The sequence below is a fragment of the Leguminivora glycinivorella genome, chromosome Z, assembly GCF_023078275.1.
Source record: "Leguminivora glycinivorella isolate SPB_JAAS2020 chromosome Z, LegGlyc_1.1, whole genome shotgun sequence".
In the NCBI taxonomy this organism is placed as follows: domain Eukaryota; kingdom Metazoa; phylum Arthropoda; class Insecta; order Lepidoptera; family Tortricidae; genus Leguminivora; species Leguminivora glycinivorella.
The window spans coordinates 35,764,633-35,787,987 of NC_062998.1; the positions used below are offsets into that span (position 1 = coordinate 35,764,633).

Consider the following 23,355-nt stretch of genomic DNA (forward strand, 5'->3'; position numbering starts at 1 on the left):
AATACAATGGCATAATAGTAAATTGTATAATAGTCGTATAATCGATTAAGTGTTTTGTCGAAAATTGGGTCGCATTCTATTGACTTGGCATTCTGTCATTTCGCACAATTCTCTTAGGCAGAATAATACATTAGCATAATGTTGATGTGCAGAATAATGTCACTTATGTTTTATTTCTTTTTAGTTTTTACTTTAAAAAGGGTTTTCTGGTTTACTCACTGTCAAACTAACACGCTCCTCCTCGCTTCGCTCGTCGTCGCACCTAAACCAACTCTGTGACATATACGATGTCTGTGTCGTGTGAGTATTTTGTCTGGATGGGGGTTCTAACCTAATGTACGTCTATTCGGTGCAAAATTACAGTCAGCAACATGCGTATTATGCGACACAAATTGCTGCAATATTAAAGTTGATGATATTAGAATAGAATAGAATAGAATAGAATAGAATAGAATATTTTTTATTCGAAAGCAAACAGATAATAAACAATTTTACACTGACATAGAAAAGTAATAAAGTGCCACGAAATGGCCTCACCCAAGAATCTTATATACATACTATGTATATAAGGTTCTTGGCCTCACCTCAGCATATTGCTGGCGACTTCCAGCGCTGGTCTTCCGGTGAGAACATTAAGTGAGAAAAATCACGGAAGGTAACATACAAAAGAAGAAACATAAGGAACAAAAGCATAAATTTAAAAAACAAAAAAACATGACAAGAATAAAAACATGGCTAGACGGACTTTACGTTTTGATCGCGACCGAACCTGAATCGGTCCGTTCGGATATAGCGTGGCATGACATTAAGCGCTCGTGTACTAGCGCCAACCGGACGTTACATGAACTAAATGACACAACAGATACAGAGAGTTGAACGTGAAAATGAAAAAGGATTACAAAACTTTACCAAATATAAACTAATTGAACAACTATCTATAAGGATTGCAAGTTGTCGATTCAATTCCCAGGCCGACGGAACATAAACATTGAGTGAGTATAGAGAGTATTAACTACAGGCAACTCGTGTCAAGTGCGCAGGTTTCTTGGTTAAGCTGGTGATCGAACAAATACTGGGGGTGGAATTATATTCCAGCAGCGAGAGGCAGAGAACCGGAAGCTGCCTCTGAAAGCGGCAGCAGTTATTACAGCATTAGCAGTATGCTATTACTAATTCGGTGAAATATAATGTATACTTTATACAATTCTGCTATATTAAAATCTACAATATTAGTATTCTGCTATCTAATACAATCACGCCTGTTACCCAGAGGGGTAGGCAGAGATCACGGATTTCCATTTACTACGATCCTAACTTTAACCATACAAACCCTGCACCTTAAGTATTGGTGCGTTTTTTCAATATCCGATCCGATATGTCAGATCAAAGACATATCGTCACTACTTTTAAAAAATCTCGTATCTCACGCTGTTCCTCAAAGTTAAAACGCAGTAAGTCTACATGCATTCCATACATACTACAATTTTCTTTTCATTGATAGACGAAGGAAGATACAAGTTTTTTTTAAAGTAGTGCGGCTGCCCTACGCAGAAATCAAGTATCTCAAAATTTTCCAAAAAATGGTTTTTTACATCATTCGATTCATTTTTTCAAAATACATCTTTTAGTATTTTTTTGAAATTTTTATAATGTATATTTTTCAAAATACAGAACTTTAAAAAATTCAAGTATCTTTTTTTAACGGGGTATTCTACGCTAAATTCAAGTATCTACCCTATTTCTATCTTGAAATCGAGTATCTTGCGAAAGATACTTGCAATTCATATTAGATGGCTAAGTTACTTGACTTCAGAGTTGAAATATTGATATTGATTGCGAAGTTACTTGACTTCAGCGTAGAAATATTGATATTTATTGATAAGTTACTTGACTTCAGCGTAGAACTATTGATATTCATTGCGAAGTTACTTGACTTCGGCGTCTATCATTTTGTTATGATGTCAAAAGCTTGTAATTACTAATACATGTATTAATTTGGGTTTCGGGTAGAAATTGTCTTAGTATTAAAAAACAACCAGATGTAAACAGTAAAAGCACAAGGAACTTGTCTTATTTAATATGTAACTTCTTTTATACAAAATACGAAAATACATATAACGAACATACAATTACATAATTATTGCATGTTGGTTAGTTGATAAATAGGCTACTAGCCTCGTAGTCAAATCAGCTTCTTTTTAAGAACTGTCAAAACGAATTTGAAAGACTTGCTAATATGGAATTTATATGACATTGAATTGAGTGACGTCACGGTCAACTCCGTAACTTTATACATATATTATATTTCTACCTGGCTTATTAAATATAAATTGGATTTAAAAATAACTGATGTCCATGTTTATCTCATAATTCTGATGCTTTATTTCGTGCATGGTATAAAATATTTTATTTTAACTACAGTCAAGTTTCCTATTATTATAATTAAGGAAAACTATAACTTTCATTATTTTTTTCTGTCTTCGAGTATTTAGGCACCTACCTACTGTAGGTACTTGATTAATATTCTGCGTTCCACGGGAAATCGCTTTCGAGGTTTTTTTATTATTTTTTCTACTCCCGTGTTGTTATTCGTCATTTACCGTGTCGTGCATAGATCGTTAAATTAAAACCCTATATAAAAGATGCCCGCCCCCGGCCGGCGCCCCGCGTACCCACGCATACGATATAGTATATATAGCTCTTACAGCATTGTTAGGTAGCCGTTAAGGGATATAGCGGGCCGCGGGGCGCCGGCCGGGGGCGGGCGGCGGCGCGGGGGAGTGCGAGCGACAGGGTGAGTGCTAGGGTATGCAAAAACCGGTTAACTTAAAAAACCGGTTAATAACCGAGACTTTTCCTTCAAAACCGGTTAACCGGTTATTAACCGGTTTTGAGGATTTTTAGTAAATGGCCGTACTACGCAATAATTACCATTACCTTTAAGAATTCTGATGTTGATGACATCGTAGCAGGTATTACTTGCACGATGCAGATCATTTTTATCCAGTTTTTGGGAATTTTGTAAAATGCGGAAATTGCTAAAAAAGGCTTTTGTGGTTTGAATGTGATTCGTCAGTTTTGCGTTTTCTATATTCCCATTACGAATTGAACGGAATAAACGTAAACAAACTGCTGTCACTGTCAAAGTAACACGTGCAGCTCAAGTCAGGGGTTCTCTAAGTAAGGGCCGACCGGAAAACAAATAACTTTCAACCAGTAATTTATTAAGTACACATTTAAAATCGTGAATCGATCGAACACGATGACTGTTATATTATGTTATGATCCCACGCAAGCCAAAATAAAAATCAGTCCAAAATTGTCGAACTTTTGTCATATCAGATACAAAAACCAATAATTAAATTTATAATCAGCTTATTATGCACAGGCTAATTAAAACCTTCTTCAAATACGAGTTGAGGACCGTTTTAATTAGCCGTTAAAATTCACTACCACCTAGTCTCGAAAGTTGCTGAAAAATAATGTTTAGCGGCCCGCTATTTGGTCGCCCAGGTACATTTACACAGTGATACCAGTGCAATAAATAAACTACCCCTCAGAAACGGCTTTTTAATTTCAATAAATATACCAAAACGTTTTGTGTTAAAATTTATTTTCGTTTAAACAGAGTCATTATTTAGGTAATGGAATATGTAAAGATTTTTAATAAACTTGTAAAATATCGGCAATTTTAATACCTCGAATGGTGCAATTTTTTTATAGCACCGGCCACACCTTTGTTTACAATAATTCCGGCTAATTCAAAATAGGAATACAGGCATGTCGCAAAGGTTTACAGCTACCAGAGCCCCTAGCAATACAAGCAATTGATGTAAGAAAACCAAGATCTCCATTTTACCTTTCTTTTAAAAAATATAGTTTGAAATATACGGTAGACGGCGTAGACGCCGGTTACAACGACGCTCAAGGGACCGCTGATATTACGTCGTACTAACCGAATGTCGTACAAAACGAATTTCATTTCTTTTAATTAAAAGTAATATCTACATCTCTATTACTAAAACATTTCAATCAATAGGTTTATTTACAGGGTATTATTATCATAGTATTAATTTAATACCTTATTTTATTGTGACTTGTTTAGTTAGAAAAAGTCATTTTTAGTATGCGTGCTTGCTCATCATTTGTAGGTAAAGCTAGTTTATACGCAATCGAAAAATACAAATTGGGTTCTATTTAGCTTATAAGATTGGACCCGAGGCGAACAAATCGTTAAAATTTTAAAAGCTCCTAAAAGTTACATGGCCACAATGTAATCTTGCTACTTGTTGTAGGCAAGACAGGGGGCCGTGCTCGGGTGGAAGTAGCTTTGTTTCCTCAATTTACTAGTAAAACTAAAAACGTTGTCGCTCGTCGTTGCAACCGGACTTGACGGACGGATTCTGTGTAAAATGTGTCGTGAAAGGCGGCTGGTCGTTAAAATCGGAGTCGTAATAAACGGATGTACTTTCATACTATCACATACGAAAACCAAATAAATACCTGTGCTTATGTCGTTGTAAGAGGTTAATTGAGTTAGACTCGGGACTAATTTTTAAAATAAAATCATTACAGATAATAATGTTGTCAATGAAAAGTAATGAATAAATCTTTATTATTACAAAACATTAAATAATTACGTATTTTTGAACCTTTTTATGCCAAATTTTCCAAATTTTGAGAAATAAATACAGTTTCGGTTATTAACCGGTTAGAGACTATAAAAACCGGTTTTTAACAGAGGCCAAAAAGTCTCGGTTAACCGGTTTTTCGGTTAACCGGTTAACCGGTTTGCACACCCTAGTGAGTGCAGAAACATTGCAGAGGACAAGTCAAAATACTTGTAGGAAACAGTGCGAATTTCACGAAAGTTATTCTAGAAAACTATTCAAAAGTATGTGCATGGTCGTAGAAAAAGTATTGTATGCAACGGTGTTTAACTGAGTCAAAAAATACTCGTGGCGTCTTAATAACAATTTTCGGCTTCGCCTCAAATTGTTACCCACGCCACTCGTCTTTTTTGACCTCCTTTAAACACCTGTTGCATAAAATACTATAAATAGTCTCCTACAACGTAAGTACTTGATTAAGTTTCAGGAGTATTTTTGAACTCTTCGTGACAGATAAAGCATTCAAACACAACCAGAGCTTCTTTTCCGTGTATTACTCCAATATTGCATTTATATTAAAACCTAATTTACACAAGCATGACATACACTACATTAAAGGCATCTATCTAAAATGTATACATTGTATACATATACTAGCGGCCCGCCCCGGCTGCGCACGGGGCTATCATAAAAATGGTTATAGTAATTTATCCTTAAAAGATAGACATATGCTATTACGGACTTTTTTGTATGTCTATGAAAGATACACAATTTCGCGATACATTGTTTTGATACAGCTCAAACAGTTTGGGCAGCGTTTTCGATTAAAGCTCTCAGCCAGCAGAATTTTGTCCGACTTGATTAGCAAAAATTGACATATTTCAACCAATTCAAACAAGATCTCAACAAGTTATATACCAAAACCTTTCCGCAGAATCATTTTATTTATTGGTGAAAACCGCATGAAAATCCGTTATGTAGTTTTTGTTTTAGATACAGTTAAAAATAACAAGCCTACCAAAGCTAAATGAAAACAGTTCAAGATACTTGCTTTCTTGTAGAAAAGCTTTAAAAATTTTTTATCGCATTCTACGCAGAAAGCTGTTTTTGTATTTTAAAATGATTGTGCTAATCATTTTGGAAAAAAAATTATAGTACACTATTAATGATATCTAGTATAATAAAGTTCGTCTGTTTAAAAGGCTATCAATTAATTAATAAGCATATAATCAGGAAAAATAAAACAAAATCGTTTTTTCGCTCTACTGTAAAATTTGGCAAAAAGCAGATACTTGATTTCTGCTTAGGGCAGCCGAGTGACGCGACGATAAGTAACTCCATATTAACGGATAAAGTCTAAGAAAAAAACGTACCTCAAAGCCCTAGAGAAAAAGGTACGGTGGCCTAGATGGCGTTACAATTTTGGGCGTTCCACAAAGGCTAGATGACGCTAATATTAATATTTGACATTTTAACACATATCAAGCTTTAACAACTGTTTAACAATATGGACCAAATTGTCAAAACTGAGGATTTAAGCTTGTTCATGTGTTGAGAGATGGCAGTCTATGCACACTGTAGCTACCATGTAATTAGACATTTTACTTTGACAGTAACTCTCTATAATACTCGATCCTCTTTGTTCAGATACTTTACAGGCGCCATATTGGATTTTTTCCATTGAAATCCTTCCGACATTCGATATCGGATCGGACAATGTGAAAACGGACTTACTCTGTATGTCTTAAGGCTTGGATGTGTCGCTACCATGGGCTATGGGCATTACTTTTACAATAGTTCTTGTAATGAGGAGGCACACTGACATTTTATCCCGCCAGGCGGCGCCTGTGCAAGTGTCTTGGCATGTTACTGTCATTAATATGTGAGAGAGAGAAAAAAAAATCATCTCGCTCTCATGTATTGGACTTGGTATGGATTAATAGGGTGGCGCCATCTGTCCATAACCTTTGAGTGTGCCTCCTCAGTGATTCAATGTTCGTTGTTTGTAATAAACGGTGTATTGTATTCATCGGTGGTCTATATCGGCCCTAAAAAAACGTGACTATCTGTGAGTAATTTGAGCGTCGTTTGTTTTGAAATATAGACTACCATAGACTGTCACTATTATTTATGCCTGTCAACGTGACAAAACAAAATGTACAAGTGAGGATTTGAAACAATTTAATTTCAATTTCGATTCGAAGTACGTGGATTTTTCTTATTACTTATAGATTAGAATTTTATTTACAAATTTACTCTTGACAACATGCCGTTTATTAAGAATTTGAGAGGTATGGGTGTTCCCGATATGACAAGTGGATTTTATGAAGCAGATTTGGAAGCGACTACTCCATGTCAGCGTGAAGCTCTTGCCAGGCTCGGCAGGACCCTGCAACTGGAGCAAGAGGCTTTCCTTTCACAGAATCCCAAGGTTGGTACATGATTTAATTAATAAGGTGCGACCACACCGCTGCTTAAAAAAAACGGTGACGGTACGGAATCGCAGTGACGCATCGTATCCGTACCGTTTTTACCGCATGCTCCCCACACCGCTGCTCAAAATACGCAGCCGGTACGGAAACGCAGTGACTTTTGTATGGGACACGTCGTGCGTTCCCGTAACGTCGCCGTTTTTTAAGCAGCGGTGTGGGAAGCATGCGGTAAAAACGGTACGGATACGATGCGTCACTGCGATTCCCGACCGTCTGCGTATTTTGAGCAGCGGTCTGTGGAGCATGCGGTAAAAACGGTACGAATACGATGCGTCACTGCGATTCCGTACCGTCACCGTTTTTTAAGCAGCGGTGTGGTCGCACCTTTATACGTAGGTGTAAGACCTGCCTTTATCAGTTAACACCTTAACACTGGCTCGATCTCACAAACAAGCATATCAATGTCAGACGTCAACTATCGCCCTCGGCTCTCGTGTAACCGGTGTAGGTAACTGACATAGCATCTTATGCAGTCTGCGCCCGAGACAGTGTGTGTCTATTTATTGTACATCCAGATACCTATTACTATGCTACCTGCCTGTATAGTTACCTGAAGATCGCAATTATATCTGAGATAATCTTATTTTTATAGCCATCTTTTTTGCGGCCTTCAAAGAGTAACATGCTATTGCAGGTGACTGTACGCATTATCTGGGTAAAGAGACCTTATTGTCGATGGCGCTTACGGCGTTATGAGCGTCATTTTGTTCGTAAACTAATTGTACAAATAAATGGTTGACGCCGCGGGACGTCTTATAAGCGCCATCGTAATAAAGAAAGGAAGCAGTGTGTTATTGCCCGTCCTGCTCTCACCCCTATGACCCGATCAGCTGATCGGCGAAAACAGCTGATCGCCTTTCGATACCTACAGTCCACATATCTACGTACGATCTCATTCGTATCTAGGGCCGAACACTCACATTGTTTGGTCCTTCGAGCCGGATCTCTGAAGCAAGAAGAAAAAGGGCAGGATGGCAATAACTAGAAGCAGAAACGGAGCTCGGGAGGAATCATCTGGCAGCGGCGGCACTAATACGAACACCGATAACACGTCCGCTACCGCTGGGACGTCCGCGACCGCTGGGACGTCCGCGACGGACGGCACGTCCGCGACGGACGGCACTACCGCGACGGACGGCACTACCGCCACGTCCGACACCGACGCCACGGGCACCACGACTGGCACGGGAACCACGGCGGACACAGAAGCAACGACGGAATCAGGAGCAACCACGGAGGGTACAAGCGCGGCCCAAGAAGAGGTCACGCCCGAGGATGCCGCCGTCGCCGCCACGCCCGCCGACACCTCTGGTATCAGAGCCACGCCCGCCGCCAGCACCATAGCCACGATCGTCGAAAAACAGCTGATGCCTCCACCGCTCGGCACGAAGAGGTGCGCTAAGCCCGCTCGGTCACACCGATCCAAGGCCTCCAGCAAGAGGCTCCTCGCGGAGCTAGAGGCCAAGGAGAAGTTAGCCGAGCTGGAGCTCAAGCGCATCGAAGCCCAAGCTACGCTGGCAAAAATCAGAGAAGAAAGAAGAAACCTCTCCTCGTCGGGTGAAGACTCCGAACAAGAAGAGGAAGACCTCGGCCCCCAGAGATTAGCCGATTGGTTCGACCGCCCGATTCAAGACGCGGTCGAACACCACGCCGCGCGCCCCCCTGCGCACCGCGCGCGGCACCACAAGCAGACAATGGATGTGACGTCACTCGCAGCAGCCCTGACCGACGCCCTACAAGCAAACAGATCGAACAGGAAGTACCTGCCAGACCTGCCGTCGTTCAGTGGACAGTGCGCGGAGTGGTTACAGTTCAAAGCCGCTTACAACGAGTCGGCGCCTAGTTTCGCGAACAGTGAAAACGTCGCTCGCATAAGAAAGAGCCTCAAAGGCGCCGCCCTAGAAGCCGTCAGTGCACTCCTCATCAGCCAGCCGCGTCCAGACGATATCATCAAGGCCCTGGAACGCCGCTACGGGAGGCCCGACGCACTACTCCTGAACGAGATGGAGAGAATAAAGGCCTTGCCACGACTAGCCGAGAGCCCGCGCGACCTGTGCACGTTCGCCGGACGTATCGCCAACGCCGTGACAACGATCGAGATATTGAAGAAGCCTCAGTATCTTCACAACCCCGAGTTACTGAGGTCTATAGTAGAAAAGTTAACGCCCATATTAAAAAGTAAGTGGTACGACTACGCCGCGAGTGATGAAGACACGCCGGAACTTAAGAAGATAGCCGACTTCCTCAACAACGAAGCCGACAAGTGCACGCCCTATGCCCCGCCCGAGACCATAGCGGAGCCCAAGGAAGCACGAGCCACGAAAAAGAAGCCCGAGCGTACCTGCGTAGCCGTCGCCGAAGTGAAGAAAACAAAAGAAGAAAAGTTACCCTGTCCAGTGTGTGACCAGTCCGCCCATCAACTGCCGACGTGCCCGCAATTCACTAAGCTGGGCACGAACGAGCGGTGGGAAATAGCGAAGAAACACAATATGTGCTATCGGTGCCTCGTCAGCAAACATCGCCGCTTCGTCTGCCGAGCCAAGCCCTGCGGTCATCAAGGCTGCGCTATGCGTCACCACAAGCTGCTTCACCACGAGAAGGCCCCGACAGACACCGTCGCCGCCTCGAACGAGCCGACGCAGCCCCGCAAGTCCGACGAGGTCGTGGCCATAGCCGTCAAGCAAACCGTACACGCCGCGACCCGGGCGAGCCGCGCCTACCTCAAGATGGCGCCAGTACTACTCCGGGGGCCGCACACGGAAGTGGCTACGTTCGCGCTCCTAGACGAAGGCAGTACAGTGACTATCATCGACTCTGCGATCGCCGCCGCCCTCAACCTTGACGGGCCCACCGAACCTATGTGGGTCCAAGGCGTGGGCGGGAACGAGATGGCGTACGAGAAGAGCAAGAGAGTGGATGTCCGCATACGCAACAAACACGGAGGGGACGAGCAGCTAGTGACGAACGCGCATACAGTCGGGCGCCTTGACTTCACCACTCAAACGATCAGCGAGCGAGAGATAGACGACTGTGAACATCTGCGGGATATCAAGCACCTGTTGACATATGAAGACGCTACACCGGGAATACTGCTCGGACAAGACAACTGGGAACTCGTTGTGTCGCGCAAGTTGAAAAAAGGACGGCGCGATCAGCCAGTAGCATCTAAAACGCTACTAGGTTGGGTACTACACGGTTGTCGCCACTCACAAGCGATACCCGTAGCCCACTGCTGCGCACACCTTACGCGCATACAGCCCGGCGGGAACATCGAGAACGAGATGAAGAACTTCTTTGCGCTCGAATCACTCTCGATCGAGCCGAGGAAGCCCCGTAGTGATCCCGAACAGCAAGCCTTGAAAACGCTAGAAGAGAAAAGTCGACGCCTCCCCGACGGGCGCTTCGAGACCGGCCTGCTGTGGCGACAGGAAGACATCAACATACCTGACAACCGCGCCGACGCCCTCAAACGCCTACACACACTAGAGAAGAAGCTGGATCGCGACGCGGACTTGAAGAAGCAGTACACCGAACGAGTTGACAACCTGCTTGTGTCCGCCTACGCCGAGCTCGCGCCGACACCGAGCAGCGGGAAAACCTGGTACCTGCCCCACTTCGCAGTGCGCAACCCGGAGAAGCCGAAGATAAGGTTAGTCCACGACGCCGCGGCCACCTCACACGGCCGCAGCCTCAACGACATGCTTCTCGCGGGCCCCGATCTCCTGCAGTCGCTGCCCGGCGTTATCATGCGCTTCCGTCAATACGGCGTGGCGGTATCAGCGGACATAAAGGAAATGTTTATGCAAATAAAAATAAGAGAAGAGGACCGCGACGCGCTGCGCTTCCTGTGGCGAGGCGATCGACGCGAAGGCGGCCCGACAGAATATCGCATGACATCAGTCATCTTCGGCGCCTCTTCATCCCCCTGCACGGCGCTGTATATAAAGAATAGGAACGCACGCGAGCACGCGGCCCGCCACCCAGAGGCCGCGCGGGCGATCGAGCGAAATCATTATATGGATGACTACCTGCAGAGCTTCCCCAGCATAGAAGAGGCGAAGAGAGTGTCGAGCGAAGTGAACCACGTACACATGAAAGCTCGCTTCGAGCTGCGCGGCTGGGCTACGAACGAACCCGAGGTCATCGGCAAGAAAGAGCGAGAGGGCGTCACCGTCTCTATCGGCGGGAGCGAGATAGAGAAAACACTCGGCCTACTGTGGGACACGCGAGAGGATAGCATTCGTTTCAAACTCAATACGAGACGAGCGCCGCCAGAAGTGATCAAAGGTCAACGCCCCCCTACGAAAAGAGAAGCCCTCAGCATCATCATGTCAATATTCGACCCGCTGGGCCTCATCTCACCAGTGACGACGCCCGCGAAGAGGATCATGCAAGACACGTGGCGCTACACTACGGCCTGGGACGAAGAAATACCAGAAGAGCTGCGTGAACGCTGGGGAAATTGGCTGCAACATCTGCGCGACCTAGGTGACCTATCGATACCTAGATGCTACGATACCGCGCCCGCGCCCAAGTACGAGCTACATACCTTCGTCGATGCGAGTGAAGAAGCCTACGCCGCCGCTGTGTACTGGCGCATGACCCGAGCTGACGGCACAACAAAGGTCGCTCTAGCCGCCGCCAAGAGCAGAGTCACGCCCACGCGCCTCGTCTCAATACCTAGACTTGAGCTCCAAGCGGCCGTCCTGGGCGTGCGACTCGCCGAGGCCGTCGGGAACGAGCACGACTTCGAGATCGACAATAGAACATACTGGAGTGACGCGCGCACGGCCCTAGCATGGATACGCTCAGAACCCCGCACTTACAAGTCATTCGTCGCGCACCGCCTGGCCGAAATCGAAGATTACACGAAAAAAGACGAATGGCGATGGGTACCGTCAGCACACAACGTGGCCGACGACGCGACACGCGCCGCGCCGAGCGACTTCGACACCCGACACAGATGGTTCACCGGGCCGGCCTTCCTATACGAACCGGAGGAGGCCTGGCCGCAAGAAAACAAGATGAAAATCGAGCCAACAGGGGAAGAAAAAGAAGTCTGCTGCTCCGTCGCGCCGCCGAGAAAAAGCCGCGCGGCCGTGCCCGCCATCGAAAACTTCTCGAAGTGGACAAGCCTATTACGCACGGCCGCACGGGTGCTGCAGTTCATTGACCTCTTGCGCGAACGACAGAAAAGTCGCGCTTCACCCGCGACACAGTGCATCGCCGCGGCGCGAAGGAAAAGGACGCGCGCAAACAAGGACGGCGATAGCACCTGGGGAAAACGAGACAAGCGCGCTCCCGTCGTACCCAAGACGGTCGAGAATAGCCGGAGGAGAAAATACATAATACTAGAAGCCAGATACCTACTCGCGGCCGAGAAAGTACTCGTGCGAACCTCGCAGGAAGATAGCTATGCAAGAGAGAGAAAGCGCATAGCCGAGGGCCTCGCGCCGAACAAGGACGACCGGCTAGCCAAGCTGAGCGTGTATCTCGACGAAGACGACATCATACGACAACGCGGCAGAATAGCGGCCGCCGACGACATAAGCGAAGACGCCGTGCACCCCATAGTGCTGTGTGGTAAACATCACTACACATATCTATATGTTTCCCACGTGCACGAACGGCTACACCACGGGGGCACCGAAACCGTCGTCAACGAGCTTCGCCAACGTGTATACATACCGAAGATAAGACCTGCAGTGAAAAAGGTGATCGCGCGCTGCCCCGAGTGTCGACTACGCAAGGCGAAGCCCGCCGGCCCGCCTACAGGGGACCTACCTGCCGCCCGGCTGGGGCATCACCTGAGGCCCTTCACATACACGGGGCTTGACTACTTCGGCCCGCTTGAAGTGACCGTCGGCCGACACCGAGAGAAGAGATATGTCGCGCTGTTTACCTGTATGACGTCAAGAGCCATACATCTAGAGGTGGCCGCCTCACTAACCACCGACTCGGCCATCAACGCGCTGCGCCGGTTCATCGCTCGCCGCGGCTGCCCCACGGAGCTGTGGAGCGACAACGGGACCGCTTTCAAGGGAGCGAACCGCGAGCTGACGGAGGCCATGAGAGAGGCCGCCCACGCTCGCCGCATCAACTGGCGTTTCCTACCCCCTCCTCACCCTTCATGGCCGGTGTGTGGGAGAGAATGGTGAGATCAGTAAAGGAAGCCCTGAAGACCACGCTGCACGAGCGATGCCCGAGCGATGAGACACTACACACCCTGATGGCGGAGGTCGAGGCTACAGTCAACTCGCGACCCTTGACCTATGTCGCGACCGACCCAGAGGACCCGCCCGCGCTCACTCCGAACATGATCCTGCTCGGGCCAGACTGCCACTCCCCAGCCCCGGGAGACTTCAAGGTCAGCGATGAGAGCGCGCGGCAACACTGGAGGCGCGCCCAATACCTGGCCGACACCTTCTGGCGCCGATGGGTGCGCGAGTACGCCCCTCTACTTCAACACCGGCGGGAGCCCCGCGGCGAGGGCGTCGAACCAGCCGTCGGCGACGTCGTCATAGTGTGCGATAACAACCTCCCACGCAACACATGGCCGCGAGGGAGAGTGACACAGACGTATCCAGGCAAGGACGGAGTAGTACGAGTCGTCGACGTCACCACGAGCCGCGGTCACGTCCTGCGCCGGCCCACCAAGAAGATCGTCGTTCTACCAGTAGGATCGCACGGCGACGGCGGGAGAAATGTGAACGACGCAGGAGACGTCATTTAAATAAGTTCAAAATTGTAAACTAATTGATAACTTAGCTTAAGTAATTCTGAAAATAAATGGTTGATCTCTGCTTACATTCATTTAAGAGGCGGGCCTCAGGTCGCCTAGGCGGCCTGAGCCCCGACCTAGAATCTTATAAGATTCAAATTAGAATAAGAAAAATAGATTGCATAAGAATAAATAAAACAAATCAGTGTAGTAGTAATAAAGTTTATTAAAATAAATGACAAGTTCTGAAGGGCTAGGGAGAGCGCATGCGCGCGCAGCCTAGGCGCTAGAAGGGTATGCACGCGGGGGGCGCGATCGGCCGGGATTCGGCTATAAAACCGAGCCCCGATCGCGCTCCGGCGTCAGTTTGTTCGAGCCGCGCCAGAAGAAGGAACCCTCCCGAGCCCTCCGGAACTAGAAGAAAGGAAGCAGTGTGTTATTGCCCGTCCTGCTCTCACCCCTATGACCCGATCAGCTGATCGGCGAAAACAGCTGATCGCCTTTCGATACCTACAGTCCACATATCTACGTACGATCTCATTCGTATCTAGGGCCGAACACTCACAGACATTAAGGCCCCTTTACCTAGATAACGTCACATACATATGTTTAAAACCCACGAGTTTTTTTAGCATAACTCAGAATATCTCTGGGTTGGTTAATAGTCCGAGCCTCTAATTATGCCTTTCACCCGAGTTAAACAATTTAACAAAGCGGAAATGTAGGTAACCCAACCCACATGTGTCTAAAAACGAATGACGAAGAAAAAACGTTTCGGAGTAAATACTAATTGGAGGTACAGTCAACCAATTGGAACCCTAGGCCACTGTAGAACTAAGTCATAGTGACGTTATAAGTTAGATTGTAAGAAATATCCTACTACTTGTCATTTTGATATGGTTGTAGAGTGGCCTAGGGTTCCAATTGGTTGACTGTATATACCAACTTATAATGAAGGGAGAAAAAAATCTCTATAAATATATGGTTGCGCGTGGGACCGGACAGTGAACCTGTTCTTTCCAAATAGGTTGTACTTACCAACAGCAAATCCATTTTAAAAAAATCCGTTCGTAAAATCCAACAAAATGTTACTGTCCAAGTAATTCGACAGTAAAGTATCACTTTCTTACACACTTGGTAGAATAACAATCAGCCTCTTTCAGAACTCGAGAAATTATAAATGCTTTTCGGTTTTACTGAAATATTGTAATAAACTGAATTAAATGACATATACAAAGAAAAAGTGACCAAGGCCTCCGTTCAAAGCTGGATTCGAACCAGCGTCCTCCGTTATCGCGACGGATGTCTAAACCACTCGGCCATTCGGACACGGTGGTTTAGGCAACTGTCGTGATAACGGAGGACACTGGTTCGAATCCAGCTTTGAACACTTGGAGGCCTTGGTCACTTTTTCTTTGTATATGACATTTACTTCAGTTTATAGTTAAAATTGTAATGTGTCTAATAAAAAATACAAATTAAATTATTTTCTATGAGGATAAAGTAATTTGTTCTAAGAATATTATAATAAGTAAAATAAATAGTAAACATTTGGACTAATTGCAGATAAGGTTGTTGTTGGAGACATATTTTGGCAATTTGGTAACCGCCGGGAAAGCAAGGGAGAACCTCAAGGACGCCGCAGCAAAGATGATCGAGATTTGTGACGAAATCGACCGGCACCCCGAACCTGGCTCTCAAGTAATTTACTTACCTTAACCGTATTTATAAAATTATAACTTGTAATAGATATCATACACGAAAGGAAAAACGATAAGGCCCACTGGTTAGCCGCGTAACCTGAAGACCCCGGTTCGATTCCCGGCCCGGCCACCAGTGGTCATTGTCGTTTTTTCTTTCTTGTTTGATATCTATTTCAAGTTGCAATTTATATATAGTAGTGTGGCTACTTAAAAAAGAACAAATCATAAACTATTTAATAAATAATTTGATTTGTTCCCTAGTTTCGTAGGTATTTATAAAAGTTGCCAGTAGGTAAATTTGACCCATGAATTGTTGCTAGGGGCTCTAGTAACAATAATTTTTTAATGATTTATTTTATTATTAGGTTTTTTAAAATCTGAATTATCATTGAGGTGAATGTATACTCTGACAGTTTACACAATTTTAATGTGATCACTGATCACGCTACGCTGTTACCGGTCACTAGTTATGCTGAATTCCAGTTTTTAACCCCCGACGCAAAAACGACGACGAGAGTTTGTCGTGTCTGTCTGTCTGTGTATCATCGTAGCTCCGGAACGGATGAACCGATTTAGATTTCATTTTTTTTGTTTAAAAGCTGAATTAGTTGAGTGTTCTTAGCCATGTTTGTTGAAAATCGGTGCACTCTGTCGCGGTCGGGGGTTTTTCAAAATTTAAAATTTGTGGTTAGGTTATTCTTTTAATTTCTTGTTAATTGAATTACAGAATTTACATGAAAAGCCTGTGTTTACCTATGAAGATAAAGACCTTGAAATGGACTTGAAGAATATACACGCAAAACACTCTCCTTCTCTTTGGGATGTTACTAGCTCAATGAGGCCTACTCCCAACACGTTATCTTCTTCATTCATTTCCATAGTGACTTCAGAGACTACATTGCCTACACCAGGTATCTATACCTACTTTGTAGGTTTACATTCTCAGTTTAATTTTGAGTAACGGTAACGGTTCCATCCGTTACTCCTTCAAGATTTAAAATCCGTTTTCGTTTACCTCTATATTGTTTGTTCCTTATCTATTCTGTTTCATCCATTTTTAGTTTCATGTTTTAACTATGGGTGATCTGAAAACGAGTGGTATGTCACGCTGAGCAGCATCCTAGGTTTATGCTTTACCTACTTGCTTTTATGTTTGGTGTTTTATATTTTTATTTCAAATAAAAGTAAGTAAGTTCTTTTTTTCTTTCAATTTAAGAAAAAAGATAAACAGAAATAATGATTTGTTTTACAAGGGGGCAGAGTTGTTGTTTAACCGCACTTGCCAATATTGATACCCGAGCAAGCGAATTAAGTGAAAGATTCCCATATTGAACCGCAAGCGTAGCGAGTGGTTCAAAAAGTGGAATCTTTAAGCGTGTGAAACACAAAATTTTTCACCACACCTACACGAACAAAATAGGAACTAGGTGTAAAACATCAAACTAAATCAAATCCATCGATTTATTCAACATGATTGAAAATCATCATTTATAGGTAAGTACATCATTTATAGGTAAATACCACCAGCCAGCGTAAGACATCAAGTTAAATTTTTTATGAAATTACTTTGCACTCTTGTGGATAAAATGCAATTTTGCTATCCGTTTTCGAATAGCAAAGAGGGCGTTTACTAGTTGGTGTGGTGAAAACATATTTGTATTCAACGTGTACATACATAGATCACGGACAAAAAAGAACGAATAATTAGTAACAAAAGTAGTCGTGAATTAGAGAACTTGGAAAAAAAACGAATAGGTCGGCCAATACGATGCCGTAAAAACGCACGCCAGTTTGAAAACATGACCACAATTTAGGACCAGGCATATATTTCATCGCTGACATAGCTATACGGAATAGTATTGTATGATACAGGGTTTTACGACGTCAGTTGATTGGACAGAATGGAATAAATAGAAACCGTATACCTAGTTTTGTCATTTTAATGTTTAATTTTAATGTTTTAGTACATTTTGATGAAATTTGAAACATGGGTGTATTTTGTAAACCGCTAACAGATTAACCCCAGGTGCTGTAGCCGAATGACATTTCTGCGACGCGAAACGAAAACGAAACGCCGCGAAAGGTAGTCGGGCTCTGTCGCGCCATGGAAGAGCGATAGAGATAGATATCTACGAGCGTTTCGTTTCGTGAGCGTTTCGTGAGCGTTTGTGCCATTCGGCTACGTACCCTGGAACGCCGTCAACGCCGATGTTCCTTTGACTTGTTAATTAAAGTCCAAAATGTCTGTGGGATATGGGTTAAATTGTGGCGTAGGCGAGAGGCTGGCAACCTGTCACTGCAATGGCACAATTTCGATTTCTGTCAACCCCTTTTCTTAAAGTTTAGTAGTTCATGTGCTCTGTCTACCCATTTATGGGATACAGGCGTGATTATATGTATGTATCTATGTAATGTCTGTGACGGATACGGGACCAGGCATTCGAGGGGTTAAAATATAGAAATACTTTATAGGGCCACATTAAACCACCAATCTTAAGTAGGTACTAACTTAGTTCATTTTTGTTTCCACAAATAATTATTGTTTCCTCGATACAGCGTAGCGTCGATACAACTCGATTCTCAACGGGTTCCCTAAAATTCTGCAGTATCTGTAGAAGTCCATACAAAACAGATCCCGATCAGACAGAGTTAGGTATATAGATTTTGTATAATGATGGCGTTATTTCCAGAGCCTATTCCGACTCCGGAGCCAACGCTGTCCGAAGTGATGCTCCAGCTGGTATCGAACACGGTGGACAAGGCCGTCTACAGCCAGGTGAACGAGTCGGCGCTCCGCTACGACACCGCCTACGTCGAACTGTCTAGGGCCGTCGAAGAGGCGATGGAGATTCCTGTCATTGAAATCCGAGCAGACATCGCGGAACTGTTTTACTGCGCTTACCGAATGTTTGAACTGAATATTATAGAAAAGGAACGGATTGGTAAGATACGATTGGTTGAGGAAAAATATGTAGTTAGGTCTCATCACCACGCAGACGGAAATTAAAATAATGAAGGCACGATGAGTTCTTTTAAAATATCGCCTTTATATTTGGCAAAGTGGTAGTGCCAGAAAATAGCAAACGAACCATTGTTGAAATTAGTCTAAAATCAAAGTTCAATCAGAAACGTCACAAAACCATAACCCTAAACTCGGAGCATTCTTAGAATTTTCGGCTAGTGTAGTTTGAATGTCGAATATTCGACTAACTTTTAGACCTGTTGTTGTAACGTTCCTTTATCTATAAATACGACGACTGGATAATTTATTCATACGTTTCTAAATAGAAATTATGGTTGGTACAATATAGTAAAATATTTATGGCAAAATGACATTTTACGAGTAGCATATTAACTGGCGCCACTGTAACCACTAGGGAATGCAATAACCGACCAAATTTCATAACCGGTTATGGTTTCAATTATGCTCGAAAAAAATGAAAACCGGTTATAACCGGTTACGGTTATTTCCAACAAAAAGTGGTAAATTTTCAATCAAATAATCGAAAAAAAACATAATTTAAGGTAAAGTATTAGAGAATGTAAAAATAAGAAGGTGTTTCTTTAATAAAACCCGCAAATTAGTAAAAGTTATAATAAGGCCTTTCTCGTGATATGATATTCGATCAGAATCGTTCCCAAATAAGGGAAAAAATATGTTCTATTTTCGTTACTAAAGTACACTAATGACAAAAATGGTAGTTACAGGCAAAAATGCAGTATTTTCTGGTCACTAAAACATCAAATTTATCGAGTTTCAGACATAAAATAATAACCGGAGTTTCCTAATAATCGGTTATGAAAATTTGTCCAACAACCGGTTATAACCGATTGTTTCGGTTACGGTTATAACCGGTTTGCATTCCCTAGTAACCACCAGCCCTTTTAGCACAACTTGCCATGTCGCGCGCGAGTCCATACATCAAGCGGGACTTCATACGTGGACTTGCGCGCGACAAGGCAAACAAGAGAGGCTGCTGTCACTGTCAAATCACACACATATAAAAACTGTCTTGCCAATATACGCTGTAGGTACTCCGCCGTACCTGCAGCGGTTGCTGCAACCTTTGAGTGTGCTTCAATGCTCAGGTATTTTTCTTCTCTTTATAGCTGCCGAATTAGCCTGGGAGAGAAGGATGAGAAAGAAATTGAAGAGGACGTTACGTCGCTTAAACAATTTTAAAGGTACAATTTGGGTTTATACATATGGCTCTAAATAATTTAACATACATAATTAAGTAAGAGTTTTTCTTTCTCCATAACATAACAATGTAGGTACATCACTCTATGTACTACCGCGCTTTCTAACGAGATATGAATATAAAATATGTATCATAAGTTACACATTAATTTCATGGGACAGTATCCAAACTAAAGAGTAAAGCATGTACATAATATGATTCAAAGCAAATTCCACTTTTTTGTATCATGAACGGTTTTCTTAAAAACTAAGAAAAACATTTTGGAACCTTCTGGCTAAAGAAGATCGGTAAAAAAATTGGACTATAACGTACATATATATCCCAATTAAAAAGTTTTCAATTAATTATGTCAAATTATTTTTTATACATTTTATTCCGAGAGTAATGGACTAAAATATAAAGGCGACATATTGATCTATCTCTAATCAAGTAATCATTAGTCTAAATCACACAATATTAGGTACACAATCACTACGTAAATATGTACAATTAAAGCACCGGTAAAAAGTATTTTCTACTAAACAGAATGTTTATTCGAGTTCCATAGAAAGTCCGTCACAATGCGAGCTATCGTTGAAGTCGGTGCGCTCAATTTCAGTAGTTACGGTTAAGCTATTTGCACTCAGTGCCGCTCACATGAGTAATTGAGTTGTTCTTCCAAAAGCACTCAGCGTGTCAGTGACGTATAATGAGTTGATCACTGATCTCGTAGGACGTGTAGTCCCTATGGATCTCTAGGTAACTCGTATTATGGACCCCCGAGGCGGTGGGCACGCTGTACGATAGGAGTTACATACTGTAGTTGGACGAGCAGGCGAGGTATTTGAATCCGAGTCTTTTGTTCTCACTGGCAGTTTCCCTTTGCCCAATACATCACAATTTGCAATTTGTGCTCATTACGAGATCTCTAAGGGGACTGGCGTATCCAAGCCAACTATTTCGAAAATTGATCTATATGTGGTAAGTTATCTGAAACGATGGCTCTAGTCAGCAGTCAACATGCTTGATTACTTACTGTCTTTCCAACGTTATATCATTCAAAGTATCATGTTATAGAACCTATCTTAAAACAGCCGTCGTTAAGTTACTGTGATAGGATTCCTGACGCAAATCTACGGTTCTCTGCCGCCTAAGTTCACTTGGCACATTACGAATAGCGGGCCGGGTCTTAACAAGAATCTGGCCTGACTTATACATCTAATATCTAAGTCAAGTTAAATTATTCGCGTAGTCTGTAGTAATGTGGGAGGAAATTTCAAACTTTAAATAACTGTCTAAGTCACGCGGATGCGGTTGGCGTACTTCTGAAATGTATGTACTCAGGGAGTACCTATGATTAAGATTAATCCATACTAATATTATAAATGGGAAAGTGTTTGTGTCTATTTGTTTGTCCGTCTTTCACGGCACAACGGAACGACGAATCGTCGTGATTCTTTAGGTGGAAATAGTTGAAGGGCTGGAGAGTGATATAGGCTACTTTTTGTCTCTTTCTAACGCGAGCGAAGCCGCGAGCAAAAGCTAGTACGAATATATATCTCAATACAATATTCTTCAAACACTGGAAATGTCACTAGTTTAACAAGTCAGATTTATCAATAAAATGGTGGCTCTGTGTAGCGAGGCAAACTGTATCACTAATACTATCAAAGTTTGTTTATTGAATTCTTGACAGCTTCCATTAAATAACCTGTAATTTATAAATGTGTCGCTTAACTTCAACAGTGGGTAAATCCATTCTGCTATAAGGTTAATTATCTTTCAGATCATATTATATTTTTATATAATCAACCTTATAGCAGAATGGATTTACCCACTTTTGAAGTTAAGCGACACAAATATTTTGCAGCATGTTGGGGGTAAATTTCCTGGGTATGGTGAAATGATGAAATAAGAGTCGTTGTTTTTTTGTGATTTTCATTAATCAATCATTATAAGAGAGCAAGAAGGTAAACATATGATAAGCTTAATAACTGAACACTTGTACAATAGTTCGTCAAATAAACTGACTTCGACAGGTTACGAGACCCCGCCAACCCCCAAGAGCCAAATTTCTTCACACCCCAGCTACAAGATTCCACCGCCACGCCCGTGCGTGTGCCACCCACAGTACCATTACAACAGGTACCCGAAGGTGAGTAGGTATAGAGAAGTTGCAGAAGCATTTCAAAATTTGTATGTTTCTGAACATTTATTAAAAATACTTAAAATACTCTAGTTTCCATTTTAGAAGTTGCAACATATTGCAGTCCACTGAGAATTATCAAGCTCGTAAGTAGCTACTTTGGCAAAGATTTCGATAGGCTAGCCGGTGCGAATCTCGTTTTCATGACGTTTTAGGTTAAATCCTTACAGAAGGGGGGCTAGCCGGGGCGTTGCGTTAATTACTTGCTTATTGTTTATATAATGGTTTGTAAACTTACAGGATCGATTCGGCATCTACCTTCCGCGAGATATAGAATTCAGCAAGGAAAGCGTGACCGTACCGACGGCGTTCGCCGATGACGAATCGAAGAGTAATGAATCGGACAGTGCTACGCCAGCTTAAACACACAGCCATGTACCCCATCAATGGTATAGTCACGGACTTTAATTGTTGATCCACTACTAGCTCATTTTATACTGGACACGTCATAGCCACAGTATAAGGGCGACTCAGTAGTTAATCTCCGGCAGCGGCGACGCGATCGGTATTTGGCTCTCTCGCATGATGCTGGTCGCGTCAGTACGGGCCGCGCTGCGTGGCGCTGCCAAGGTCGCGCGCGCGGCGCATACTGACGCGACCGGCATCATCCGGTTCCGCATGTACTCTCTGCACCTCGCTGCTTTGGGGCCGCGTGCGAGCGCTACTCAAGGACAAATCGCGCGGCGCAAAATTTGTTAGAAGAATTATTACTGGTCATAGCTTAACTATGCTTAACTATGAAAAGTTCAGTATTAAATGAGCTAGAAGTGGATCAACAATTATTAAAGTCCGTGACCGTACCCATTAACTTATACATAGAGTATGTCGCTTCACTGGCACGACTGGAATGAACAAAACTTTGGTCATGAGTCATGAGCCATCATATTACTTAATCGTTACTGTAATACATAGAAAATCTCACTCGTTCGTTCTATTTGTACCAGTTCTACAATGTGCGCCATTTTGATACATTTTTAGTGCTAGTCAATATATGTATGTAGGTATAATCAATAAATAGTTGTTTGAAATTAATTTCAGTGTCTTTCTGTATATATTTAATATTTCATGAATAAAAAGTGTGCGTGACTAAAATTGGTTTCACTTTTATGTAGAAAAGAAAATTAAGTTTTATAGAACCTTTGTTACATGCAATTTTGCTCAGTCTATTGAAGAAAGGAAAAGTCTACGAATGAAAAACGTATGAAATTCGAATATTCGCGTTTTCCGGGACTCAGCTATTTCGATTTTTCATGTGATGATTAGACCCCGGATTGTTGTCGCGATGACGTCACAATAGGGGAGTAAATGGACAGGTAGAACAAAATAATACATAAATTATAAGATAAGATAAAAATGTATATTCATTTCACCAGAGAAAAACATAATTTCATTTACGGTACATCCAAATACCTAAATTTTAATAGTCATAAAAAAATCCCAGT

The 23,355-nt window shown here is 43.2% G+C and overlaps 2 protein-coding genes across 2 annotated transcripts; both read left to right on the forward strand.

Moving 5' to 3' along the window:
* The first annotated feature begins 6,775 nt into the window (after positions 1–6,775).
* LOC125241204 lies at positions 6,776–22,984 on the forward strand. The gene is made up of 8 exons (XM_048149566.1): positions 6,776–6,813; positions 6,944–7,041; positions 15,390–15,524; positions 16,254–16,437; positions 18,217–18,468; positions 19,637–19,711; positions 21,747–21,862; positions 22,154–22,984. Exons 3-8 carry the CDS (start codon positions 15,474–15,476, stop codon positions 22,274–22,276), a joined length of 801 nt encoding a protein of 266 aa, XP_048005523.1. The 5' UTR covers positions 6,776–6,813; positions 6,944–7,041; positions 15,390–15,473; the 3' UTR covers positions 22,277–22,984.
* On the forward strand, positions 8,074–13,260 carry LOC125240477. Its single transcript, XM_048148370.1, has one exon. The coding sequence runs from the start codon at positions 8,074–8,076 to the stop codon at positions 13,258–13,260; it is 5,187 nt and encodes a 1,728-aa protein (XP_048004327.1).
* Positions 22,985–23,355: the final 371 nt, after the last annotated feature.

What these genes read in the sequence shown, in the direction of transcription:
- LOC125241204 (XM_048149566.1), top strand. Translation starts at nt 15,474, where the DNA reads ATGATCGAGATTTGTGACGAAATCGACCGGCACCCCGAACCTGGCTCT. An exon ending in GACTACATTGCCTACACCAG is followed by an intron (nt 16,438 to 18,216) that starts GTATCTATACCT and finishes CGTTATTTCCAG; the next exon opens with AGCCTATTCCGACTCCGGAG. An exon ending in ATTACAACAGGTACCCGAAG is followed by an intron (nt 21,863 to 22,153) that starts GTGAGTAGGTAT and finishes GTAAACTTACAG; the next exon opens with GATCGATTCGGCATCTACCT.
- LOC125240477 (XM_048148370.1), top strand. Translation starts at nt 8,074, where the DNA reads ATGGCAATAACTAGAAGCAGAAACGGAGCTCGGGAGGAATCATCTGGC.